This window comes from Fusarium solani (assembly GCF_023522795.1).
Source record: "Fusarium solani strain SB1 chromosome Unknown bctg00000002, whole genome shotgun sequence".
Taxonomy (NCBI): Eukaryota; Fungi; Ascomycota; class Sordariomycetes; order Hypocreales; family Nectriaceae; genus Fusarium; species Fusarium solani.
The window spans coordinates 2,643,063-2,668,981 of NW_027072155.1; the positions used below are offsets into that span (position 1 = coordinate 2,643,063).

Below are 25,919 nucleotides of genomic sequence, written 5' to 3' on the forward strand. Positions count from 1 at the left end.
TTGAACTCCTGGGAAGCATTATATGCTGAGAATGTACGTACGTGGACTGACAGGCGAGTGGAGGGCATTTTTCCATGTCTTGACGAGAAGGACGGGGGTCGATGATAACTATGGCCTTGCCCCCGTCACCGGCGAGTTATTTTCCTTCCTGTCACTGCAAGATTGCATTCCCCATCCATACACTTTTTGCCCATACATACATACATTCATACATGCGCCGGAACCAAGACGGGTCGAGTTATTGTCGACGGAGCCCTGAATGCGCGCCGGAGCCAATCCCGCTCGCAGCTGGCAGGGCGAACCAACGCAGAGAACATCTGACTGACGGCGGTAGCGATTAGGAAAACACGGAACCTTGGCTTGACCGACTGATACAAAGCAGCAGCAGCTCATCTCGGTCGTGTCAAATCCCGCTCTCAACTGTGGGCGCCGTCCCACTTTGGAGGTTGGCTGCCATCGCCACCATCGCCGAAGCCGATCCGAACCTTCGGCGGCGGATGCCCGCGTTGCGCCGGGGTTTGATTTCCATTGCTGCTGCTGTTGCTGTCCCTGGAACGCAAGCGGCGTCTTTACGGCGATGCCACTTACCAAATCTAGGCCGTCTCCGCGGCCAGCAGCGAGCAGTACTTTCAGTGATGCCGCTGACAAGTCATTGAGGAGGGACAGGAAGAAGAAGCAGAAGGACAGATCGGCTGAGAATAAGATTGCGCCGGTGCATCATGGACGGCAGCGATCCCGGGCGCTGCAGCCCCAGAGCGCCATGGGCGTCACCACAACTATAACGGCGGCTATGAACGACGACAACGACGGCGAGGACAGCGCCGAGGACGACACCGAAGAGTCTGGCGCCATTGGTGCATCCGCAGCGGGGACTGGCCGTTTTGCCAGGCCCGACTACCTGCTTCAGGGTCTCCTTGCACGGGCGAGGAAGCGCGTCAAGGAGAGAGGCGGACGGATAAATGTGGCCGAGGGCGATGGGGAGCGTGTAAGTGAAAGAGAGGTTTTTCTTACTCTGCCTGTTAATAACCGCTGAGACATTTCATCTTTTGGTGGCATTTGATCCCTGACTCGAGGGGACCTGGCGTCTCCCTCCCCTCCCCTATGGCGCACCATCAGGCCACCCTCAGCCCAGCCAACCAAGCCCTGGAGCAAGGCCAGTCCCAGGTCCGGGTGTCGCGTGCCAGGACGATCCGCTGCACCTTCTGTTGATGCTCAGGTCATGCCTCGCTCGATGGGGGGGCCATGGGCTCAGGTCGGTGCGCCTCTTGCTGTATCCCGCAGCACCATGCCATAGAGTATGGATACCGGAGGTCCAATTGGCCTTGTGCCGGTCTAAAGCCTGCCGAGCGTGCATGTTCCCGTTTATCCAGCAAAAGAAATCTGTCATTTTTTTTCATCCCTCAATTGTCTCGTCCCCCAATTGTCTTTTTCTCTCCCTCAATTCTTTACTTCTCGAGCGTGCCACTAACATTTCTTGCCTCCTGCAAGGTCGCTTCCTCCCCGCATTCTCCTCCGCCACGCTCCGCTCCTCCCGACCGAGGCTTCCGCCGCCAGGCCCCACCTCCAGTTCCAGCTTCCAACGGCAGATCCCCCCAAGTCCAAGTCCAAGGGACTAAGACACCCTCATCATCACAATCGCCGTCACACTCACCAAGGACTCTTGCTTCCCCGCGTTCACCACCGGACCAGAACAAGCCCCTTCCTCCTCCGCCGCCGAACCCGGGCTCTGAGCCAGACAATGCCAGCTCGTCCCCGTCAAAGCCAAAGCCCACGCCCGTTCTGAAGCTGGATAGAATCATGGCCACCCTTTCCGAGTCTGAGATTGAGAAGCTCTTCTCGGGCGCCCCCCAGTACTTTGCCCGCAGCGAGGGCCATTGCTCTGGCGCCCCCAATCCCAGCGTCGCCTTCCCCTTTGACGAGGCATTGGAGATCCGCGACTTGACCGACCACGTCCAGATCGAGGACAGGGCCTGGAGCGGCCTCACTGCATGGCCTCATCTCACCCGCGATCTCAATCATGATGCCGCCGCCCAGAAGAAGGCCGTCGAGTCCCGCAAGGCCCACTTCTTCATCCGCTGCCGGGAACGCCCCAACATGCTAAGCATGCAGGGCCTCGAGAAGGGAACCATGGGTTACTCGGCTGCCCTTGAGCTCGCTGTCGGTGATTCTCTCCAGGAAGAGCAATGGGGTTTTGACAGCGTCGGCAAAAAGGCTCAGGCCATTGTCGAGGCACGCGAGCGTATGCTTTCCCCGCTAGGGTACTTGCGCCGCCTCCCCGAGTCAGAGATCCTCGACCGCATCAAGCGCAATGGCGAGTTGTATCGCGTCAATGATCTCCGCAAGAAGACGACTGTCCAGACTTACCAGGACCTCTTTCACACTTTTATGCGTCCTGTCAATTCTGTCGTCGACAAGCGCGACCATTACAGTCTGACCAACCAGATCAATGCCCTCCTCAAGTGTCTTGGTACTGCCAATGTCTGGTTTGACTTTACCCATGTCGAGTGGAGGATCAGGTTAGGCCAGATCCTGTGGGGAGGTGCTGACAACGACGACCTCGAGGATGCCTCCTCCATTCACGATGCTACTAGTGCTAGTGAGCGTACTGAGGAGAAATACTGGCTTCTCATGCAGATTCTCGTTGCTACCGAATTACTCATCCGATTAGACGCCATCACCGAGGGCGAGGAGTATGGCGTCGAAGCTTTCCGCCCCATTGACGTCGTTCACTTTGAGAGGGCTGCTACCCCCATGGTCAAGTGGTCCTTGCATCTTGCCCGAAGCTGGCTTGAGAACGTCGAGATTGAAAAGACCGAGGACTCTACTCCAAAGGGAACCATTACTCCTCCTGGGTCGTCGTCAGGTTGGCTTGGATCACTAGTCAGCAAGTTCACCTTCCGGCAACGTCAGGAGGAGGCCATGCCCACCACGAACTATAGTTATACCATTAAGGGCCGACACTCACAGCAACAAGTTGACGGTCTCACCCATTTCGCAAAGAAGCTGCGCTGGCCTGGTATTGATACCTACGAAGGCCTCATTGCGAAGAGTGCCCGTCAGTCAATGGGCATTGCACCATCTCCTTCACCTGTCAAGACTCCCAAGGAAAATGGCTCTAAGCGAGCATCGTACTTCGGGGCATGGGACCGGCCGGCTGGCGAGAAGAACGGCAACAAGCCCCAGCCTCAGCGACGGAAGCTCGCTGCTGCTCTTCATTCCTCGGGATGGCTTTCCAAATCATACATTTTTGGATTGATGCTCCCAGGTGAGGGCGTGTATCATTTCTTGATGGCTACCCTCCTCGAGAATGATAAGAATGCTATGGCAAAGTTGGGCCCGTTTGCCAATCTGTGTGGTGGCTTTGTTTACTCTGGCAAGAGTTTCTGGAGCACGTCCTGCATTGTCGGCCGAGTTATTGCAGCTGGTAAAGGATCTGCCGAGTGCATGGGATGGGTCTCTAGCGACATTCTGCCCCTTGGTCTTGACGAGGGCTGGGTCAACATTGAGGTTGAGGAGGTAGCTGGTAAGTTCAACAGAGTCATCAATACTGGATCACGAGAATGCTAACATGGTATCAGAGGATAATGCCCACCTTGGAAAAAAGGCGAGGCTCTGGGCAAAGAAGCGAGTCGAGCGAGAGTCTTCCATCCTTGGAGATGCCGATGAATATTCGGTTCTCCCTGCCGACTTTATCATCCCCCACGAGAACAACTACTCTACTCCTCCTCCGTTGATGAGCGCTACGCTGCGATCCCTAGAACTGCTCGCTCCCGCCAACTCTATCCAGGCTACGCCTTTCGCCAAGTCGGCTTCGCTCACGGGCTCCAACACCAAGGACCCTGAACTACTCTCGTTCCCCGCCAACATCAATTTTGGTGTTTCGATTGACGGATTTGCGCCTGAGGATTTCTCGTTCTCGCTCTCTTACGATATCAACTTTGTCACTGCGCACCCATGCTCACCATCGCATCGCGTTCGCTTCTTAAAGTCTCCGTCTAGCCCAACAATTCAGCAGATTGATGTCTCTGGTTCCGATATGCTGGGCAAGAGCTCTCGCCCGGCACACAGGACAGGTATGGATCAATTATTAATCAACTCGTCACCATAACTAACCAAAGCCTAGGCCACCCCTTACACAAGTGGTACAACTATACGGTTATGCACATCTCGGAACTCCTGAAGAGACAGCACGCTCCGCTGTCGGAACTCCTTGCTGTTCCTCAGACTCACCGTCGCTCGCCTTCGCGAATGGGCAGCGAGCGTGTGCTTGTCATCGATTGTATCACCAACCTTTCCGAGGTTCCTCAGTCTCCGACCATCGAGAGACTCACTTCAAAGTACAACATTGTTCAGCGACGAGGCAGTTTCCCTGCCGCGGAGCAGATGCACTTTGAGTCACGAAAGCGACAGTTTGGCTCGGACATGGAAATCTTGGTCCGAGCCCTCTGTGCTCAAAAAGGCTGGAATGCCATCATCAGCCGGCGCAAGAGAGGATGTCTGGCCTGCGCGATTCGCGAGGCCGGGGCGTTGCAGTGGAAGGTCATCATCAGGGTGGAGTAGGTCGAGTCCCTCTTCTGACTTGGCTACAAGCAAGTGCATGTTTCGGCGTTTCTTCTATGGGATTGTCTTTTTTTTTTTTTTTTTTTTTTTGGAATTTTGGAATTTTGGTGCGGGACTGTATGGAACTGAGCGCATGTTACGGGACTGACTATGGGTTATGGGTGGATGGATTGTGATGATCTGATGTATTGCTGATGTTGATGTTGTCGACGCAAGTTTTGGGAGGATACCCGTTGTCATGTATATACACGCTCATGATGCAGCGGCGTCTGTGTCGACCATTGTTACGCTGCCTGGTGCAATCCCCCCTCGGAACAGGCCCCGTCGAGGGCTCTATAAAAGATGAAATAAGTGTGTCTCGAATGATAAGTCAATTGCTTCAATCACCACTATCGTTCATGATGCAAGTCTTGGTGGATGGCGTTTTGTGGGAGCATTAGACCCATTTCCTATTTAGGTAGGTGTCAAGAAACAACGCCACACCTAGCTGTATTTAGTATAGCGCGTTCCCCACACGAAATGCCACAGCCACAGTTCGTCAAGCCTCCCCCATCTCAACTCAACTCGACAGGTCGCAAGCAAGCTAAATTGCGACAACCTCCAATCTCCATCTCCGTCACCGTGTTCCTTTACAGCAGCAATCATGGCCCCCACAAAGGATGCTCGACGAGCTGACCTGAGTGAGTTACCGCCCGTATCTTTCGAGATTTTCTCACTTCTCCTACCCGACGGAGAATGAGCCCTGCGCGATGCGATTCTATGATGCGACCAGGAGCTAACCCAAGACACCAGTCGTCCCCTACCAGGAGCCCAAGGCTACGGGCGACTCGACCGACTTCTCCTCGACAATGTCCACGACTCTGCCTATGGCCGCCATGTTTACGCGAAACAAGCTTGTGGGATGGTACGTGGGTTGATCGTCTCCCCCTGAGGATGGAGAGAGGTGGCGCGATGGTGTCGTCCCGCGATGCGACGATTGATGCACGAACGAGATACTAATGAGTTTGGAATCGATTAGGGCTGCTGTTGTCTTTTCCATTCAGAGCTGGCTGGGTGAGAGCGAGGAGTCTAAGAAGAACTCTACCACGCCCGGATACTTTTCCGTCGGCATGTCCAGTACGTTTACCCCCCTCTAAGCGCGACACGCAAGAACTGCTTGCTTCCGCTGTTATCAACGAGGAGCTCACGCTAACATGGTTGCAGTCATGTCCCTCGCTGTTACCTACCTCCCCATGTTCCTGCCTCCTCCCGGAGCCAGGTCCGCCTCCGGCACCGAGGCTCCCGCTCCTGTTCCTGTGGCATAATTACGACGATTTATTTTGGGGAGACTGCACACAATAGGAGGTTAATATGCGGATGGGAGTGCGAGGAGCTGGGCTGGTAATTGGAGTTGAGCATTACGCCAAGTTGGACAGCTCAGGCAAGGCTGTGGGTGGAATACGTGTAATATGAGTTCTTGTAAGAATAAAGAACATTCAAGTCCATCATCGTTTATTTGACCTGTGCAAAGAGTTTGCTGAAATCTATGTTTCATGGTAGCAATTGCAAATCCATAATCTCCTTTCTCCTCTCCCGGAGCTGAATCTCCATCCTCCCCGTCTCAACTGACCGTGACATGCCATAGACCCCAGCATCCTTGCCCATCGCCTTGACGCATGATTTCACCTCCTCGTCTCGTTTGGAATCTGTCGACTCGAGGATCTGCTTCGTTTCTGCAGAATCCATCTGGGAGACAGCTTGCCAGATGTTCCCAAGCGCAGAGCCCCTCGTCCGAGAAATGAAGAGCACAGTCGTGATGGAGACCAGAAGGAGGTGGACCGCCACGAGACAGAAAACGATCAGAAGCCCTGTCCACCGTGACGGAGTGATTCTCTCGGTCGAGTATATCGTCTTGGTGGTTTGCTTATAATCAAAGTCTGGCAGGAAATCATAGTACTGCATCTGGTACAGTCGAGTCATCAAGGCCTGCACCGCCCGGGCCGGGTCCTCAGTCTGCTGGATGATACTCTGAAAGACGGATGAGTGAGCTGGGTGCGGGAACTCCATCGAGCCCATGGCAGTGGTGGTCATCCAGGAGTCGCTAAAGGCCCAGGAGAATTGGGAGACGGGGTAAGATGAGGTGCCCGAGGCCGATAGAGCGGTAGGGCCAAGGGGCATATGATAGGGCCTGTTACCTTCGGGAAGGTGAGAGCCTACGGTGAGCTCCAAGATACCGCGATCTTCAAAAGCAGCTCCGATGCCCATCTGGTGGAGGATATCAATCTGGTTCTCATGACCTGGTCCACGGCGCCAGTCTCCAGTAGGCTCGGATTTGATACCGCGGCCAGACATGGTGACATTGTACAGCCGCGGTCCAGCATTGTTGAAGTAGAATTCGGTAGCGCTGAAAACCTCGACTCCGTCGGCATTGATGACCTTTGTCCACAAGCCTTGTTTCTTTGTGGTGAGATTACGCAGTGACTCAGGCAGGTTGTCACCACCCGTATCGGTCTCGTTAAGGAGCATGGTCGAGTTGAAGAGCAGGGCCCGGTGGAAAAAATAGGGCCAAAGAGTTGATTGATTCTCGGGCGTAAACGTGTCGTCAATAGAGTAGTAGAGTGTCAGCGGCCAGCTAGGCGGCGTAGAGGCATGCCAAGTATCGAGCAGTCGAGCCTTTACTGGACTAGGCTTGTAGGCGCTGGCGATGGGCTCAAACTTTAACTTCCAATCCATGCTGGGAGGTACGTCGGCGAGGACATTGAGGCTCATCTCACCGCCGTTGTCCGGGTCTTGGATGCGAGCAAGAGTCAAGTTTCGAAACTCTGGGGCGACGCAGACGGTCCTGAAGTTGGTGACGGCGGCAGACCCAGAGTAGAACTCGAGTAGTCTCCTCGAGTCTACGTCTTGGAAGGGCAGCATGGAACGGTATGTGTCGCCTGTGTCGCCCTTGGTAGAGGGGGCACCCTCGCCGTCTCTGGCTTCGGCGAATCGCCAGTTGGCCACGGGCCTTGACTTTACAACAGACGTTCCAAAATATCGATACTCTCCCTTTGTGGCAAAGTCGATTCCCGTCTTGGCCGTGACGGAGGGCGATGCAATCAAGCCAGACCTAAAGTCAGAGAGGAGGATGGTCGAGGTAAAGGTTGATGCCAGACTAATAACCAAAGCAGTTGTTACCAGTAAAAGATGTAGTATGGCTGAAGTACGGTCCTCTCTGGTGGAACATCGCCTTAGAGCCGGGGGCAGAAGGTTGAGAGGGCTTGATCCCAGGGCTCTCTCAACAGACAACATGGCCGTGTCGACGAGTGAAGCACCTGACGTTTCCAGCATGATGGCTGCCACTGCCGCTACCACGAAGCCGTTTTGCAAAGTCATGACGATACGGATCGCAGCAGAGCATATGGTGACGACTTGGGGAGCCCAGCCGTGAAAGACGATGGTCTGCCAAAAGATTGGCTCTTGACGACGCTCGGCGAGTTGAGCGCCCTGCCAGAGAAAGACGAGGATCGCCAACGAGGCGAAGATCATCATGGTACCGAATACTATTGCAGCGATGCTCGCGAGTCCAATCCTCTTCCAATGTTGCCTCCAGTTCTGGCGTTTTGTGTCCGACGACGAGGAGCCAGATGGTATCAGACGGTCGCGGACCTCGGATTGGCGACCAGGAGGCTCCTCACATGTACAGTTCGTGTCTGTTTTGACGACATCTCGAAGCGTTTCGTATTGAATAGACTTGTCGGATGTTGACATCGTATGATGTAAGCGTGTCTCGATATCACCGTGTTCAGTCAAACGAGGTGATGAAGATGTTGCTGAAAGAAAGCAACGCTGAACCCGTCCAAAGGGGTAGGCCTTGAGAGAATGAAATACAGTACAATACAATACGTCAATTGGTGTAACGATCGACGTTGATCATCTTTGATGGGCTGTGTAAGCAAGCACCCATGGGAGCAGGCCGGCGGTGCATGCATATTTCTTCAGCCACAACAAATAGCCACCACCAACAACAAAGTGAGGATGGCACTTGGCAGACGTATACCAAGGTTTCACAGCATCGAGAATCGGAGCTGAAAGAGGAATGCAGTAGTTCCACCGAGTCCAAATGTGCAACTCGTTGGCTTGTCTCTCGGAATTAAAACTCCAAGCTCAATGCACAAACAAGCATCGCCAACTCTAGCGGAGGCATCCTTCATGCACCCCTGCACCCAGCCGCACAAGCTAAACGGTCCAGCAGCCCTCCCGCACCTTAGCTCTTAGCAGGTAGCCATTCAGGGTTGCAGTGAGTTCAGCCTGGTTTCCTCTTTGGACATGGCCAATCCTTCGGGCAGGCATAGTGTGGGTATTATCACCAGGTCTATATCCATTGAAGTCGCTTGAGCTGAGAGACATATGCTGCCGCAAAGACCCGCGATGCATTAGCGGGGGGTCAAGATGCTACTCGGGGGCTGGGTTGAGCGTTCCCAAACTCTTCCCTCGTTCTGACTGTTTCTCTTTTGCGTGGTTGAGTTTCTACATCTCACGACGCTCACCATGGCCGCGATTCTCGAGAGTTCAGAGCCTGGGACGGTCCTGAGTTCAGTTGGCCAAGGAGATCTCATCGGATACTACACGATATCGTCGTCGTCGGGTACGTTGTCGTCGCTATTGATTTCGCGACTCTGCTGACCAGCCCAGTTGGTACGGCATACTGTCCTGGCTCTGGTGCACTTCGCGAGCGCTCTGGCTTCTACTACTGTGAAGATGGGTTTGAGGTAGAGGGAGGGAGCGTCTACGAAATAGGCCGTTCCTGCTCTGGTGACCAGGTCCTGGCAGAACGCTTCACGGGCCGCGAGTCGACAGGATCGACATGGGCTCGCCAGTGGTGCGTTCCTCGACTGGGCTTGATCTGGTGGTGATGGATGGATGCTAATCGCTTGACATAGCACCGGCGACTTGGGTTGCGAAACAGCCTACATCTTGGAGGCATGGTCGGAGAGGGGATCGACAGGGACTCTGATCACCTGCCAGGACTCTATCGGCATCGAGACTTCAGTTGGCGTCATGTATCTCACTGAGCCGACGCGGCTACCTTCAACTTGTAAGGATAGTTGTGGTGCAGTTGCAACGTCAACTGACTTGGATGCCATTAGTTACCGAGACGCTAAACCCCAACGATGTATCGCAAACTTCAACCTCGGCGATCCCTTCGAGTACGGGTTCTGATCCAGAGCAGACCGGTGGCGGCGGCGATAACAACGGGAACGATTCAGAGGGCGGCGGCACCAACACTGGACTTATTGCCGGTGTTGTCGTCGGAGTGGTTGTCGGGATAGGCATCATCATAGTCGGGGTATTCATCTTGATCCGCCGAAGGAAGAGGAGAAGCCCAGACGACCCAGAAAAGTCAAGCAAGGGCTTCATGGGGGTGATTCGACGCATACCGAGACCAACCGTGACATGGTCGCGTCCGCCAGATGAGAACAAGGGACCGGATAGCGAGGTTATTCAAAAGGCAGAGCTATCAACGGGACCAGAGACACAGGCTAAGACTAAGACGACAGCGGATCTAGAGACTGCTGAGCTGGAAACGAGAGAGGCCTGGAGAGTTGGCTGGAAGAGAGGTGCAGCAGGGACCATTTGAGATGGACGCAACTCCAGTTCCCAAGGAGGCTGTTGCTGCTGTACCTGCTCAAAATGCCGAGGGGAAGATTGAGGAAGCAAAGACGAATGATACCCAGGAGGATGCCAAGAAGGATGCCAAGACTAGTTGAACTAGGGGTAAGTTTGGAGTTGAGAGTCATGCAACGTTTGAGTTTGGCCAGCACTAACTAGTTTCAGGGGTTTACAGTCTTTAAAGACGATTCACGACGGCAATGAACAAGACAATAATATAGGATTAATATCAAGAAACATATCAACATCATGGCAATATCTCAAAAATCATTCAATTGATCATGTCGGCCCTGTATCCTAATTGGGCTCGCCACAACTGGCGCTTGAATTCTAGGCGCGTAGGCGAAACCGTCTTTCCACCAGTCACGCCGTGGGTATGTTTCACGGCCTGAAACCTTGACCGTCGCGCCCCTGCAACAAGGAGTCATTTTCGCCTCTTTCTTTTCTCTCCTTCTTTCTGTTCTTTCTCCTCTTTTTTCCTTCTCTTTCTCTTGTTCATAATTAATCAATTCTTCCTCTTCTATAGCCCCTGTCGGCTCAATCAATTCGGCTTTTTGCGTTTCAGCTGGTTCTGTCATCGCGGGCTTCACTTATTAATCCACCCATCACGCCACCAACAACCAACAACTCAATCACCATGAAGACCACCATCTTTGTCACTCTCCTCTCGGCTGCTACCTCTCTGGTCAGCGCTGGTATTGTCATCACGCCCGTCTGGGCCAACCAGATTGTCGAGAAGCTCTCGGGAGACTGCCCCTTCGGAGAGGTTACGCCCCAGGGCTGTGGGTACGTGCAACATGTCTCCTTTCAAGTCTATACTTGCTAACTTTGGCCAGACCCAAGCGTGGATGAAAGAAAAGAGACTTGATAATGGACATGGGCGTTGGTGTTTGGCGCACAAAGCATTCTTCAACTGTGGCAGCTGCCCTCTTACATTCAAGCATGGTCAGATAATGGTTCTCGAGACAAATAGACGCTGCATTTTTACCTTTGACTGAACCACACGTTTTTACACATGTCTTTATGTTAATTATTGATGCCAGAAACTATCAAGTCACCGGTCGTCGTACCTTCAAAGAGCCCAGAGAGACTTGACAAGCCAGCCTCCAAGCGCCCCGAGTCTGACTCTTCCACTACCAAGTCCTTAAAGAGCTTCATCAAAGGCCCAGAACAAAGGGTGATGTAAATTAGCTGCTCGGTTAGAGGCAACGTGACAGAAAAAGAGACAAGGAGAAGGAGAAAGAGGGTTGGTAGGGCAGAGTCAAGATTACCCTTGTTTTGCAACCATTCACCAAGGGAAACGGCGGGTGCATCAACATAATGGTCTTCTAACTTTAGTAATGGCCAAGATAGGAATAAAGATTCGGGTTTCGAGTGTGTGCATTCTTTAAGTCAGTAGTATCGTTGCATCCCGTACACATCAGAGCCCTGTCACACAAAGAGGACAAGGTGTTGAAGGTTGCAAGTAAGCACGCAACAAAGAAAATCGCCATTGATTGACCGCAGAGCAAAGACTATTCAGGAGTACAAAGCCAGTGTCTTATTGTATAAACTATCATCTATAAGTTTTGACTTGACCCAGGGTCAGCAGATATCTCCATCCATGCACCAACATTTACCCACCCACCCTACATCTTAACACCAAAAACACTATTCACCACCATGGCAGGAAACAGCATATTGGCAATAGAACAGTACATGGAACAGATGAATGCTTACATGGAATGGCTGAAAGCCTACACTGAAAAGAAGAATGCCCACTATCGCAAGCAGAACAAGAAAGATCTCTACCTCGAGCTATTGGAACGCTACAACACCATGCCCATCTACATCACAGATCCAGCCATCTTTAGAGGGCAGTGCGCAACCGCCATGAGCGAGGCGTCCGGCCCTGAAGAGTTTGTTGAGATGATGGCCGACCTCAAGGAGAAAAACATGGCTGAGGCCGCCCACTATGTCCAGGACAGGCTCTCAAAGAAAGGCGGCCGCTGCCCCGGCCTGTCCTGCCTCGTTTCCATGGATTCCATGTTGGATCTCGCAGGCGTTCCTGTCTACGAGGGTGCGTTCGAGAGTGATTCACCCACGCTGGAAGAGCTTAACCCCGAGTGGCTATCCCACATCTCGGCCTATCTTCCGGAAAGGAGCGAGTACGTTGGTGGCCTCCCACCTGATTACTTGAGCTCGGGTGAGTTGGGCTCGGAGGAGGACTCGCAGTCTGACTACTCGGAATCTAACAGAGACGAGGAACCCGTGAAGCCTAAGAAGAGTCAAAAGCGCGGCGCATCTCGGTCGACCACCAGCAGCCCCTCAACTTCAGCCAGCACCGAGGGACGCACCCTCCGAAACGGCAAGCGAACACGCACGTCCGACAACGCCGACACTGTCGTCGACGAAGCCCCCAAGAACAAGCGCCAACGAAAGGGTGAGACGGCCGGCAGCAACAGCAGCAACAAAAGCAGCAGCAGCCGTTCAGCATCCCCTCCCAGGCCCGCGTCGGCCCCGGCCTCAGTAGACGAAGCTGACCTCCTGGATATTGGAGACTATCCGCAGCTGAGGAGATCGGGTCGTCTGAACAGAATCACAGGCCGGAGGAGCCTGCCTCCGAGACTGGACCAGTCCGCATAACTAGTGGACAGAGTCTACGGCGGTATCTATCACTTGGAGTTGCGTGCACGGTAGTTGGCGTATCTGCATTTTCTTTTGACACTTGAATTTGAGTTTGGACCTTTGCATTTTAGTTCCGGTATTGTTTTACACTGTTGGCAATGTTCATAGAGTCTGGTTAGAATCACCAAACCTGTCGTTACTTTGTTTGATACAAGAATAGACTTGGTTATTAGAGAACTTTGTATCTGGCTTCTGGTCTCCCACCCAAGCACCTGCAACCCGGGACATGAGTTGCCGGTTTCACCTGGTTTCAAGGACTTCATCATGATACTCCAGTGACATGTAGGTTCAGCCAATACCTAGCTGAGAAGCAGCAGATCCTACCCCTGGAATTCACAAAGTACAGCCGCATATTCACTTTCACAACTTCAAGGACAGGCAGCTGAACATAAACATATCTCTTACAATTGTGTATCATGGTAACTAAACCTACCTTCTAACCGACCTGCCAACCGACCGACCAATACCTAGTCCTTGGCGGAAACTCGCATTCAGGCGCTTTCCCACTTGTTAGAGCGTAGACCTGATGCGCAAACTCGTACCCCTCTAGATACATCTTTACCCAATTACCGGAATGCGTCGGCTACGACTCTTGACATGCCACTCCTTACTCATGCCATAGGCCACCAGGGCATAACACGAAGGTAGTGGCTTTGTTGCTGCTTCCCTTGACCCCAATTATTTGGTGCCGTCATCGGCCTCCGTCTGGTTGCGAGAGTCACCGCCGACTGACGCTGCTTGGAATCCACCAGCACCGCCGCCGAATCCTCCTCTGCCACCTCCGAAGCCCTTACCACCGCCGAAGCCGCCTCCTCTGCCACCACCCTGACCGCCCTGGCCGCCCTGGCCACCCTGGTTACCACCTTGGTTGCCGCCCTGAGCTTGGTCTCCGCCCTGAGCTTGGTCTCCGCCCTGGGCCTGATCACCTTGAGCCTGATCACCACCTTGGGCCTGATCGCCTCCTTGAGCTTGATCACCACCTTGGGCCTGATCGCCTCCTTGAGCCTGATCACCACCTTGGGCCTGATCGCCTCCTTGAGCCTGATCACCACCTTGGGCCTGATCGCCTCCTTGAGCCTGATCGCCTCCTTGAGCCTGATCACCACCTTGAGCCTGGTCTCCCTGGGCTTGATCTCCCTGGGCTTGGTCTCCGCCCTGGTTCTGATCTCCCTGGTTCTGGTCCTGGTTCTGGTCCTGGTTCTGATCTTGACCACCCTGGTTTTGACCTTGACCTCCGTTCTGGCCACCATTCTGACCACCTTGGTTCTGGCCACCCTGGTTCTGGCCGCCCTGGTTCTGGCCTTGGCCGCCGTTGTTACCACCGTTGTTGCCTCCATTGTTGCCTCCATTGTTGCCTCCGTTGTTGTTATTGTTGTTACCGCCGCCGCCGCCGCCACCTCCCACAGTGATGCGAATGCAATCATCTTGGGCACCTCGCTGGGCAACGGGCATGAGAACGGGCTGATGGTTGGATGCGGAGGCCATGGTGCAGATACGGTAGTTACCAGCGGGGAGACCACCATCAACGCTGGCTGTCAAGAGACCCTGGCCGTTACCGGCATCGTTGACACCCTTGAAGAAGGCGAATTGCGTGGGGTCCAGGGGAGTGGTAGGGTTCAAGGAGTTGCCAGTGTCTTGGACAGTGATATGGGTGTGACCAATGATGTTGCCACCACCATCGAGATCTTGAGGAGCCGCATAGTAGGTAGAAGTGGCATTGGTGAAGGATCCAGGGGCAAAGTTGATCATCTGGACTGAGATGTCAAAGTCCTGATTCGCTTGGATATCGTCACCGTTCTGGGGGCTCGTAAAGACGGAGGAAACCATGTTGTTGGCCGAGGGGATCTTGCCCATAGCTGCAAGGGGTTAGTCAAGAAGTAGAGACTGGTGAGTTGAGACTTACGAATGCCGTTGCAAGATCCATCGCGGTTCTGCTCACCGTTGGTCAGAGTCTGACCATTGCAGAAGTTGATGAAGTTGGCATTATCCCTTGTTCGAGTTAGTTCTGTTGGCAAGCATGGAAGGGGTTATACATACGTAGCTGAGGCTGCTTGGCCGTCTGCGCCAGGGTTGTTACCATCTTGCTGGGAGCCAGTTTGGACGTTGTTCGCGTTCAAGGTTGTACCGCCGCCGCCGCCTCCATTGTTGTTGTTGTTTCCGCCATTATTGTTGTTGCCACCATTATTGCCTTGGTTGCCGCCGTTATTACCGCCGTTGTTGCCGTTACCACCACCGAAGCCGCCACCGCCGCCGAATTGTCGTCGTTGAAGTGCGCGAGCAAAGGGGTGTCTCCGTTGAACCGCAGCAGCGTCTGAAATAGCAGTCATGCCCAAGAGGGCCACGATCACGCCCTTGACCTGCATTGTCGAAGTGGTATTGTCAAAGACAAGAGTAGATATAGAGTAGGTTGAAGGAGATTTTGGGGTGGTTCCAGACCGGTTTGAAAGTAGAAAAAGACAAGAAAGGAATGGTCACAGACACAGGAAGGCCAACTTGGGTCTCAAGAAAGGAACGAATGAAAGAAAGGAGACACTACCAGAGTTGAGGAGAAAAGAAAGAATCTGGTCAAGGAGAGGAACGAAAACAAGAGGGTTTAAAGCATGAAGAGGATGTGGAGGAAGAGCCGGAGAGAGAGTTGCCGAGCCATGACTTATAACAATCACAGACACCCGAGCGTCTCGGGCTTGCACATCAGACGGATCTCATCTCGGCGGCAGAGGGGGCCGAGTCTAGGGTCGCATTTCCGTGACGAGGGTTAAAGCCGGACAGGCATCTTTGGTTGCTAAGGAGTTCGGCCACGAGGGAGAGGGAGACCGGGGGAGGCAGCAGATCAAACTTGACGAGAAACACCGCGATTAGGCATCGTGGGGCACTAGCTGCGTCTAAGGAGTCGGTATGCGAGACGGGGACAACGCTGATTGCCAAGACGGGACGCCCAAGGGGGTCGGCTTAGACCGTTAAGAGGTTGGACCAGGGGTAGAGAGGCCAAGATGAAGCCTTTCAGGTGATGTAACAGCAAGCGTTGAGAGTGTTAGCGAACAGTAGGGAAATAAAGGGTGTCAGCTAGCGCTTGGCTTGGCCGAGAAGAACCCTACAGCTACGGTGCTGGTGAACGAAAAAGTCGACGGTGACGGTTAGTGAGGATGCAAGAGTCAGGAAAAAAGAAGCCGTTGCGTCGTTGAAGTCGTTGATGCGGCTGCAGGCGTCTCAGCCGGTGCCTCTTTCCCTCTGGGCGTCCTGCAACCCGGGGCTGAGGGGCTCAGGGCAGCCAATCAGGGCCCTTGCCGAGACGCAGCTACAGCGGGTGGCTCAGGAACTCCAGGCACAGGGCGTTTCGAGGGCTGAGCTCTGAGACGGCGACGCTGGGCGCGAGTGTCGGAGAGTTTCCACTATGTGACTTGAGAGAAAGAGAGAAAGAGAGAAAGAGAGAGAGAGAACTTTTTTATCGTTGCTAAATTTGTCTTTGTTGACCTGGGTCGCCGTCGGCCGCATCTGATCGACGATTTGTTTCTGGCATGGGGCCATTGAGTGGTTGACAAGACCTCATTTACACAGCTAAATGCGCATCATCATCTTCAATAGCCGCCAAGCTGTCAATTGATCGGATGACCCTCGCAGATGGTTCAATTGCGCTTCAAGACACACAAGACGAACCTATGAAGCAAAACAAGACTATCGTTAGTGTGCCCCTGGCCCTAAATGCCATCCATCTCTTTAGCTCGCCCCCGTAGGTCCTTCAAAACTGTCATGTGTCAAAAGACAGGAGGATTCATCCGCTCTTTGTCAAACATGTCCCATCTGTCAACCTAAGAAAGAAGCCATGCGAAGGTTCCTGATTACCAATTTCGTATTATCGAAATGCCTGCCTAAAAACTGTGAGCGATATAGTTGCTGACAGTAAGTCCTGTTGCAGAAGTGTCGCAGAGTTGCTCGGCTCGAGTAAACCCCAGATAGACGAAGCGGCTTGGGTCCCCCGTGGCGATGTAACCGTCGAGGTTGACCTGCGACGCACAATGCCTCTCTTGAGGGCTTTTATCAAGACTTGCCGAGACCTGCCTTCTTTTTCTCAGGTTTCAATCGATGAAACTCGCTTTGGGTGCTCGCATTGCGGTGGCGGGTTCCCCCTCGTCTCAGAGTCCCCAGTTGGTGCGACGCTGACTCGGGGTAGACGAATATTTCGTCCTTAGCTCCCTCAGCTATTCCATGGATTGCATCTTTCGGTCAATAAGCGTAATTTAGACTGCAAGCAAAGACACCAAAGGTTCATTGCCTTGTGACATTGAGGCCTTGGCATCCATATTGGGATCAGTGTTGAACACTTGTTGTTGCTGCCAAGCACCAAGACACAATCCAGTGTTTAGACATGATCTAGAATTCAGACATAATCCAGACTAAATGATCATTCAAATACCTCTACTGTGCTTCCTTCTGTTCATTCCCCCGTTGGGTCTTCACTGATTCTTCGTATCTTCATAAACACATTACAGCTCACCGGCAGCCTGCTCCGCCTCAACGTCATTGTACGTTTCAACGATGCGATCCAGCCAAGCCGCCATCCGGTAACCGGCCAGAGCCACCTGCCTCTCGATAACCGGGGCAGCCTTCTCAAAATACTCGCCTCCGAGCTCCTGGCCGACGATGGCAGCGGCACCTTCAGGCAGAACTGCGATTCCTGGTCAATAACTGAATCTTATAGTCTCACTCGGCACAGACTTACCGTGAGTGCAGACGAGGGCGTTAGCCTCCCGCGACCAAGCGAGGGCGGTGCTGACGGGGTCGTCAAAGTTGAGGTCCTTCAACCAAGTCTCCTTCTCCTCGGCAAAACGGCCATCAGTAATCTCAACGGCAAGCTGTCTGGCCCAGTTGCCAGCAAGCTCAAAGGGATTGCCGTGCAGACCGCCCAGCAGCTTCTCAGCAATGGAGCTATCCCAGACGTGGTGGAGGTTAAAGTGGCGACCGTCAAACTTGACATAGAGGCCATTGCCGCCCTTCTCGACGTTCTCGTTATGCAGAGGCTGGTGGAGATCACCGACGAAGTGCACGACAAACTTGGCCGCCTGGTTGCGCTGCCAGAATGGCAGATTGGGCTCGAGCGACTGCTTTGTGTAGTTGGCGAGGGCAGTAATAACGCAACCGTCGTCCTTGCAATCGCGCTCAAAGTCAACGTTGCACTGCTCGGGCGGGCTGTCATGGGCGTCGATGAAGTGGAACGTCTTTGTGTATCGGCCCCAGTCGGTGTAGCGGATCGAGTCGGCCCAGCTGGCTATCTTGGCGATGTAGTCGGGGCCCTCATTGTAGAGGAGCTCCTTGAGGTGAGCTTCTGTCGCGTTGGAGACGAAGTGGCTGGCGAGGTAAGCGGTGGTGATGTGACCAAGACCTGTTGCGTCAATGTTAGCACGACAGGTTGCACAGCTCGAACCGTTCCGTACGCACTGCCCCATGCGATCGTCGCAGGCAGGTTGGCGAGGCAGAGGGCCAGCGCGCTGCCAGAGAGAAGCTTCATGATGGGTGGAATGCGAGATGGATGGTATGGATCAGATATGGAGCTCAAACAATGGAGGCGCTGACGTGGGAATGCAGCTTATATATGCTCCCGGTCGCGGATGAGAATAGGATGAAGCTGAGATGCAGAGGCGAAGCAGAAAGGCAGATGCAAGCTTTATTGAAACCCTGCAGCAGAGCAGGCAGAGAGAGAGGCAAAGTCTAGATTCAATCTACGCCTCTGAATGGCGATGCAGCCGCGAGCTCTGAGCTGGGCGACGGATGACTGGCTAAGCTGGATCATGGAATCGATAGCTTCCCGCGGGGCGACAGCTTCCGGTTGGCTGTGAGGGCAGGCTGCTGGCTGGACAAGCTGCGGGCAGTTGCTAGAGGAACAGGGGTTCGTGAACTGGAGGCGGGACGGGCAGACGAGACATGGCGAATCATGAGGACATGTGCGGCGCCACGCGAAACGGAGGGGACAAGGTCATGGCTGGCTGGAGAGGGACCACGAGCTCAATAGCTTGGGGTGATTGAGAATGGAGGCTTTTACGGATACAGCGTGCATGCATGTACCTCTGCAGCTGGAGAGCTGAGTTTGTTGTTGTTGTTGTCCAACCAGAGCAACACTGCATCATCTCTTCCGCATCTCAAGACCCTTAGAATGACACTGAAGAAACCCTGCATGCTTTCTAACAGCGACATGCGCCTCAAGGCAACTCCGAGGAATGCGCCCCAAATCAAGGGTGCTCCCCCCTCTTTTGTCTCGATTGGATTGACCATCTCGTTCGTCTCCCAACAGTTCCCCATTTTTTAGCTCACAAGATCTGCCCCAAGTGCGTCACAGCGGAGCCTCCGCCGATAAGCCTTGGCCAATGCAGGCGGTTCAGTTGGCAACAAGGAATTGGCAGCGTGATAAGGCCGGCCCATGGGTTGAGGAGCCGACAACGGGCCTTCGCGATGGGCATGACTCTGACTGGGCAATCTGCTCTTGTATCTAATCTCTATCGACTCATTACTGTTTAAACCTGTGAATATCACTCGTACTGACTTGAACCCCTCAACTTCGCATCGTCGCGTCGCTCGGCCTCCGTCGTCCGTTGGGTCACGGCAGAAGATCAACTCCATCCATCTCTCTCTTGTCTGCCCTCGTGATACCCACCTTTGTCGCACCACACCCTTCCTTCTCTTTCTCCTCTTCTAACTTGCTCTCCCTCCTCCCTCTCTTTTCGTTCACCTCTCTTTCTTTGAGCTTCCCCGACTACCTCGACTTTGCGATATGCCACTCCTGGCCACAACTACGTTTGCCGCCGCGGCGCGGTCGATACCCATCACAGAGGCCGTGTCTGGCATTTTTGGCAGCATCAGCTTGACCTCTTGGATATGCCTTCTCGTACGTACCTCCTCTCGCGTTCCCGTCGCATGCGCCTGGGCTACACTGACACTCTCCAGCTCCCTCAGCTGTTCACCAACTACAAGGCCAAGAGCGCTGATGGCCTCAGCATGGCGTTTCTCGTCGTCTGGCTTCTGGGCGATGTCACCAATCTCGTCGGTTCGTACTCCCCCAGCACACGCGCAGAAATTTCCGATTCAGCCAATTTGTTACTCAACGAAACAATGCCATTCCTCGCGCCTTGAATTTGTTATCGCTCCTCGGAAGCTCTGAAAAAAAATTCACTTTGGTGGCTTGCGCCAACGACCGCTGTCAACTCACTAACCTCGACTCGACAGGTGCCTTGTTCACCCGCCTAGCTCCCACGGCCGTCGCATTGGCCGGCTACTTTTGCGTTGCCGACCTCGTCCTCATCAGCCAGGTTCTCTACTACAATGCCCTCAACGCCCGTCGAGCTCGCCGCGCCGAGAACGAGGACCCCTCCGAAGAATCGCCCCTCATTGCCAGCCAGCGGCGGCGGCGGAGCTCTTCCTTTGGCCTCCCAGGGTCCCAGCGCCGCCATGCGACGCACACCGAGTCGTCAATGGAGCCCCTGAGGAAGATTGTCACGGGCGAGGATGAGACTCCCGACAGCAGCCCCTGGATTCACAATGCTCTGAGTCTGCTGGCTGTGTATGCCATTGGATTTGCTGGCTGGTTTGTCTCGTACAAGGTCGGTGCTTGGGACGGTGCCGACCCCGGCACTCCCGACTCGCCTGACCACGCCAAGACTGGTATCGAGATTGCTGGACTCACGCTTGGATATTTCAGTGCCGCTCTCTATCTCTGGTACGCTTATCTCGCAATGCGATCTGGTATTGTTGCTAACAAATTGCCAGTGCTCGAATTCCCCAGATTATCAAGAATTATCGAGAAAAGTCGTGCGAAGGTGAGATTCCCACATTCCAAAACATAGGACTCGGCGAGACTAACATTCACAGGTCTTGCTCTTCTATTTTTCATGCTCTCCCTGAGCGGAAACCTCACCTACGGCATCAGCCTCGTCGCCTACTCTCAGGACAAAGGCTACCTCCTCAACGCGCTCCCCTGGCTGCTCGGCTCCCTGGGCACAATTGCCGAAGACCTCATCATCTTTATCCAGTTCCGAATCTACTCCAACGGCGACCGAAGTAGCGCCATTGCGGCCTAATGTGGCAAACTACGAACAGCGGTGAATAGCGAAGAGGGCGGATGGTCCAATGTGCATTGGATTGGCGTTTGGTTATCGGTACAACCTACAAGGGGATTTATGGATGACTGGGCTATAATCAGTTCATGATTCATCCTCAAGTAGACTGGCATATGGCATCTTGCTTAGATCATGCTACTGCATTGGCATCATGTAATTTTTCCTTTTTTATTTGGTTAGAGATATTCGATAAGATTGCATTGGGAACATCTGATGTCATACCACTTTGAAGTCTCATCCACAGTTGCAAATTCGAGGCCTATAATTAGACGGGGTCTCGGCCCATAAATTCCAGACTCACAGTGGGGCCCTCCGTCGCCGACCCGACTCCGATGGCGGGGGGAGGTTTTCCTTTGGCGGGGTCTGGCCTCCGAAGACAAGACTCACTCGACTCGACGGCTAAAATTTAACGCCTACATCTTCGAACATCCCCCGATTCACTTGTTGAGCGTTTTCTACCTTTTCAATTGATCGTCTAGAGACATTTCTTTAATCATGGCTCCTGAATTCCCTACCAAGAAGTGCGGTACGTCCTCCTACTCTTCTACATTACCCCTCCATCACCATATCCATCTCGCATGATACCCTCAACCTCCAACCAAGACTAACTTGACCTCAGGTGTCCTCGGTGCCACTGGCTCCGTCGGTCAGCGCTTCATCCTCCTCCTCGCCCAGCATCCTCACCTCACCCTCCACGCCATCGGCGCCTCGTCCCGCTCCGCGGGCAAGAAGTATAAGGATGCCGTGCGGTGGAAGCAGGCCGCCCCCATGGGCGACGTCGCCGAGATGGTGGTGAGGGAGTGCAAGGCGGATCAGTTCAAGGACTGTGACGTTGTCTTTAGCGGTCTTGACTCGGACGTCGCCGGCGACATTGGTATGTCTTTCTGCATCTGGCCAGAAGCAATTGCTAAGTGTGACCCCCTCAGAGCTCGAGTTCATCCAGGCCGACATCCCCGTCTTCTCCAACGCCAAAAACTACCGCCGCGATCCCCTCGTCCCTCTCGTCGTTCCCACCGTCAACCTCCCTCATCTCGACCTCATCCCTCACCAGCGTTCCGTCCGCAAGCTCAACAAGGGCTTCCTCGTCTGCAACTCCAACTGCGCCGTCATCGGCCTTGTCATCCCCTTTGCTGCCCTCCAGGCCGCCTTCGGTCCCATCTCCACCGTCTCCATCGTCACCATGCAGGCCGTCTCTGGTGCTGGCTACCCCGGCGTCTCTAGCATGGACATCATCGACAACGTTGTGCCCTTCATCTCGGGCGAGGAGGATAAGCTCGAGACCGAAGCCCGCAAGATCCTTGGCCGCCTCGATGAGTCCGGTACCGCCTTTGTCGAGCAGGACGGTCTCCGTGTCTCAGCCACCTGCAACCGCGTTCCCGTCATGGATGGCCACACGGCCTGCGTGAGCTTGAGCTTCGAGCGCAAGCCCGCCCCCTCAGCTGACGAGGTCCGTGAGGCCCTCCGCAACTACACCTGCGAGGCCCAGACCCTGGGCTGCCCCTCGGCCCCTGAGCCCGCCATCAAGGTCTTTGGCGATGACCAGCCTGACCGGCCTCAGCCCCGTCTCGACCGTGACCTCGGCCGTGGCTACACTGTCAGCGTTGGCCGTGTGCGCCAGGATGAGGCCGGTATCTTTGACATTAAGTTTACTGCCCTGAGCCACAACAGTGAGTTCTGCCACCACCAGTTTTAAGGTTCTTAATTGCTAACTATTATAGCTGTCATTGGTGCTGCTGGTTCATCGATATTGAATGCTGAGGCCGCCATCCTCAAGGGCTACATCTAGATGTCTTCTTAAATGTTAAAAAGTTGATTAGGGTAGAGTTTTGGATAAAATAAAATCAAACTTGGAGTTTATGGCTCAACAAAGGCAATAATTATTCACCCCGGCTCAATGCAAGTCGAATACGATTCAAACATGCTCAATTATTCAAGATCGATCGCAACATCGTACCACGGTCGACCATGAGGGTATATCTATGCTATCCAAGCGCAAGTGCCTTGGCACTGATTCTGCGCAACCCATTCATTGCCTCCGGCCACAGACTCGGTACAAAACAGTGCCATTCATAAAACCCAAGAAAAGTCCTTCCGTATGGGGTCGTCTAAGTCCAATTACCTATCCATGATGCTGCGCGCTGACCCAGTGCGCCATGACCCGTCACGCCAAAAACCAAACTCCAGAAATGTGTAAATCCAAACGCCACACATGATGGCTTGCCGCCTGGAAAGGGGCAGTGGGTGTGAACCAGTTTATCGGTTGCGATCCTCAGGGGATGGAGACCTTGCCCTGCCGGCACCGCTCGAGAACAGGCTGAGCCAACCGTCGTGTCGGCTCCATCGTGAAGATCGGGGTTCTGGCGAAAGCAGGCCTTGTTCAAGGTCCGATTCTCGGTCGTCAGAGCGAGATCCAGAGCCCTCAGCAATAGTTTCCTCGTCATCACTATCATCATCGCGATACGGCTCATAATGTGGTTCCGATGACGAGCCGTGAGCGAGGGATCGAACAACGTCGCCCTTGCAAATGGGGCATGTCCGTCGGCGGGTAGTCAACCAAGGGGTACTAAAGATCAATTAGCAAAAATTGTCATAATAGATAGCAGTAGGGGGAAACTCACATGCACTCGACGTGGAACTCGTGACCGCATGGCAGGCTCATGACTTGGCTCTCGCCATCGACATACTCCTCCAGACAGACTACGCACTCGACTTGGCGTCCCATATACTTCTTCCATTCGGCAGAGAATCCGCTGGAGCCCTTTTCACGCTCATTACGACGGTTGTTCCTCGTGCTTGTCGAAGGGGTCGGGATAGATTCACTTGATGCAACTCGCGACTCGTCCTCGAGAACACCAGTCGTAGTTCTCGACCTGGGACGGGGGTGTGTAGGAGTCTCCTGAAGCAGAGGAGTGGTGGGAGATGCGCTTGAGGGAGAAGGCGCTCTTGGCGAGAGGCTTGGGGATGTGGCAACGGTGTGATAGGTGCGAACGGGAAGACGCTCGACGACCGACTTGGGGGCCCTCCATCTCCTTCGGCGGATCCTGGCGCGGAGGATAAGGAGAGCGTAGACGACCGTCAGAGTTACCAGGGGGCTGATGACAAGCACAAGGAGGGTGTCGAAAAAGGGACTGGCGTTGCTCGTAGGAGTAATGGTTACCCAGAGCCCTTCGTGTACCTCGTCGGGGCGTTCTAGTCTATCATCGGGTCTGTCGATTGGTGCATTAGGCTCGTCCTCCTCTTCGGTCTCACTGAAAAATTTCAAGAGCTCAGCATCAGCTGTGGAATCCAAGGGTCCTGAGCTGTGGCGGGTAACGGAAGTCTTTCTGACCGAGGCGGGATCCAGTGTCTCGGAATCGTCTTTTGGCTTCCACCCATCGTAATCATCTTCGGATAGAAGAGGGCTTCGGGTGTCCTTGACCGCTCTCTTTCGAAGGGTATTTCGGACTGCCTGAGTGGTTTCATCGTCTGACTCCCTAGCAAAGTTGGAGGGAGCCTGTTGCCTCCTGGTAATAAATCGGTTGAAGCGGCTGCTGACTTGTGAGCTGACCAGAGACCGTCTCTCCGGGGTCGAAGCGGTAACACTCGATCTGGGTCTCTGCGTCTTGTGCTTCCTTGGCCTGGGACCCTGCTGAACCCTAAGAACAGGATTGCCCTGGTTGTCGAGAGTGTCTTCGATAAAGCTACCCGGCTGGGTCAGCGCAGACAGCAGCTGCGCCGTGGTTCGGGCGGTGAAAACGGAGGGAATAGTGACATTGTCGACCTCGGGGCCGTGTGCAAACATCTGGATCAGAGGGCCGCCTTTCTGGTTATCGCCTACAATGACGGCAATGGCACCTCTTCGCTGTGCCCACATTACCTTGTCGAGAAAGCCACAGCCGCCGCGCATCAAAAGCACAACCTTGCCCTTGATATCGGAAGCATCTTGGTTCCGCGAATGACCGCGGTGGCCGTTTGTGAACTCGCTAGGGCTGGTGATGCGGTTGCGCTCGTTTCGAGTAAAGACTTGGTCGTCTCGCTTAGAGTGCGTAGAAGCATCTGACCTGGGGGCGGCAACTGAGGGGACGGCAGCTCGGAGTGCCCTGTTCAAACCCACGGCCTCGGCGCCCTTATTCCAACCGGGCAAGTCGCCGCAGCCCAGCTCACCAGTGCCGTCGAGTAGAGAATCCTCAGCGAATCCGCTACCGATCCATAATTGACCACTTAGACCGCGGATGGCGAGCTTGGGGCCAAAGGCGGCTGGGCGGGCGGCAAAAGACGTGCTGTTGTCGTCGGTCAAACTGATGGCAGCGTTTGGCGGAAATAACGAAAAGGGCGTATTGTAGTACATGGAGCCCCAAACGGACTTTGTCGACTTTGTCGTCTCATGGCGGGATTGGGAGGATTGGGCTGCCTTGGAACTGGACGAGAATCCACCGGCGGGGTAATCGGCGTAGGCGGATCGCAGCGACGAGGATATAGCGCGGCAGAAGAGTAAGAGAGATACGGCGATGAATAGTATAAGAACGAAAACTCGTGGAGGACGCATGTTGAAGCGGATGCGGTGGGAATGGCGAATTCACCGAAAGGGCGAGGAGGAGAAGGATATAACAGAAGAAGAGAAGAAGGAGGAGAGGAGGTTGGAGGAGCAGGAGGCGGGACGGAAATGGATGAGGTGAGGTGAGGTGTGAGGTGACCTCGGAGAGATAACAAAGACGTCACCTCGGGCCTAGACCGACCATTCGTTTCGACGCGGGGGGAAGAGGCAAGTAAGGTTCTAGGCTTGGATTGGCAATATTTGCTCAACCCGGAGTAGAGTGTAACAAAGAAGACGGACGAGGCTAGAAGAGTGAAGAGAGGAAGCAGGCTGAGGTGAGGGAATACAGGCCCGAGGTAAGTAGGTACTTGAAGTCGAGATGATGGACGTTATTTTGGCTTGGCTGACTACACCTGCCCCCAAAAAGTCGAAGGTAAAAAAAAATA

General features: G+C 54.1%; 10 protein-coding genes across 10 annotated transcripts; 6 read left to right on the forward strand and 4 right to left on the reverse strand.

The window, feature by feature from the left end:
• Positions 1 to 577: 577 nt before the first annotated feature.
• MRS44_004786 (uncharacterized protein) lies at positions 578 to 4,560 on the forward strand (the record flags this gene model as incomplete). Its single annotated transcript, XM_046275562.2, has 4 exons — positions 578 to 985; positions 1,489 to 3,523; positions 3,579 to 4,073; positions 4,124 to 4,560. The coding sequence occupies 4 exons, from the start codon at positions 578 to 580 to the stop codon at positions 4,558 to 4,560; spliced, it is 3,375 nt and encodes a 1,124-aa protein (XP_046136069.2).
• A 643-nt stretch (positions 4,561 to 5,203) lies between these two features.
• Positions 5,204 to 5,864, forward strand: MRS44_004787 (uncharacterized protein; the record flags this gene model as incomplete). Its single annotated transcript, XM_046268769.2, has 4 exons — positions 5,204 to 5,240; positions 5,353 to 5,464; positions 5,579 to 5,676; positions 5,764 to 5,864. 4 exons carry the CDS (start codon positions 5,204 to 5,206, stop codon positions 5,862 to 5,864), a joined length of 348 nt encoding a protein of 115 aa, XP_046136068.1.
• Positions 5,865 to 6,090: 226 nt separating this feature from the next.
• MRS44_004788 (uncharacterized protein) lies at positions 6,091 to 8,289 on the reverse strand (the record flags this gene model as incomplete). Its single annotated transcript, XM_046283202.2, has 1 exon — positions 6,091 to 8,289. One exon carries the CDS (start codon positions 8,287 to 8,289, stop codon positions 6,091 to 6,093), a length of 2,199 nt encoding a protein of 732 aa, XP_046136067.2.
• Positions 8,290 to 9,069: 780 nt separating this feature from the next.
• On the forward strand, positions 9,070 to 10,289 carry MRS44_004789 (uncharacterized protein; the record flags this gene model as incomplete). Its single annotated transcript, XM_065622334.1, has 5 exons — positions 9,070 to 9,166; positions 9,214 to 9,400; positions 9,462 to 9,616; positions 9,669 to 10,139; positions 10,177 to 10,289. 5 exons carry the CDS (start codon positions 9,070 to 9,072, stop codon positions 10,287 to 10,289), a joined length of 1,023 nt encoding a protein of 340 aa, XP_065478406.1.
• Positions 10,290 to 11,853: 1,564 nt separating this feature from the next.
• Positions 11,854 to 12,816, forward strand: MRS44_004790 (uncharacterized protein; the record flags this gene model as incomplete). The annotated part of the gene is made up of 1 exon (XM_046273624.2): positions 11,854 to 12,816. One exon carries the CDS (start codon positions 11,854 to 11,856, stop codon positions 12,814 to 12,816), a length of 963 nt encoding a protein of 320 aa, XP_046136064.2.
• Positions 12,817 to 13,536: 720 nt separating this feature from the next.
• Positions 13,537 to 15,221, reverse strand: MRS44_004791 (uncharacterized protein; the record flags this gene model as incomplete). Its single annotated transcript, XM_065622335.1, has 3 exons — positions 13,537 to 14,714; positions 14,762 to 14,847; positions 14,896 to 15,221. 3 exons carry the CDS (start codon positions 15,219 to 15,221, stop codon positions 13,537 to 13,539), a joined length of 1,590 nt encoding a protein of 529 aa, XP_065478407.1.
• Positions 15,222 to 17,339: 2,118 nt separating this feature from the next.
• Positions 17,340 to 18,361, reverse strand: MRS44_004792 (uncharacterized protein; the record flags this gene model as incomplete). Its single annotated transcript, XM_046268768.2, has 3 exons — positions 17,340 to 17,521; positions 17,576 to 18,235; positions 18,292 to 18,361. The coding sequence occupies 3 exons, from the start codon at positions 18,359 to 18,361 to the stop codon at positions 17,340 to 17,342; spliced, it is 912 nt and encodes a 303-aa protein (XP_046136062.2).
• Positions 18,362 to 19,618: 1,257 nt separating this feature from the next.
• Positions 19,619 to 20,921, forward strand: MRS44_004793 (uncharacterized protein; the record flags this gene model as incomplete). The annotated part of the gene is made up of 5 exons (XM_046275561.2): positions 19,619 to 19,732; positions 19,792 to 19,891; positions 20,071 to 20,560; positions 20,611 to 20,660; positions 20,713 to 20,921. 5 exons carry the CDS (start codon positions 19,619 to 19,621, stop codon positions 20,919 to 20,921), a joined length of 963 nt encoding a protein of 320 aa, XP_046136061.2.
• Positions 20,922 to 21,455: 534 nt separating this feature from the next.
• On the forward strand, positions 21,456 to 22,746 carry MRS44_004794 (uncharacterized protein; the record flags this gene model as incomplete). Its single annotated transcript, XM_046275560.2, has 4 exons — positions 21,456 to 21,486; positions 21,580 to 21,834; positions 21,887 to 22,627; positions 22,679 to 22,746. 4 exons carry the CDS (start codon positions 21,456 to 21,458, stop codon positions 22,744 to 22,746), a joined length of 1,095 nt encoding a protein of 364 aa, XP_046136060.1.
• A 467-nt stretch (positions 22,747 to 23,213) lies between these two features.
• MRS44_004795 (uncharacterized protein) lies at positions 23,214 to 25,485 on the reverse strand (the record flags this gene model as incomplete). Its single annotated transcript, XM_046268767.2, has 2 exons — positions 23,214 to 23,523; positions 23,579 to 25,485. 2 exons carry the CDS (start codon positions 25,483 to 25,485, stop codon positions 23,214 to 23,216), a joined length of 2,217 nt encoding a protein of 738 aa, XP_046136059.2.
• Positions 25,486 to 25,919: the final 434 nt, after the last annotated feature.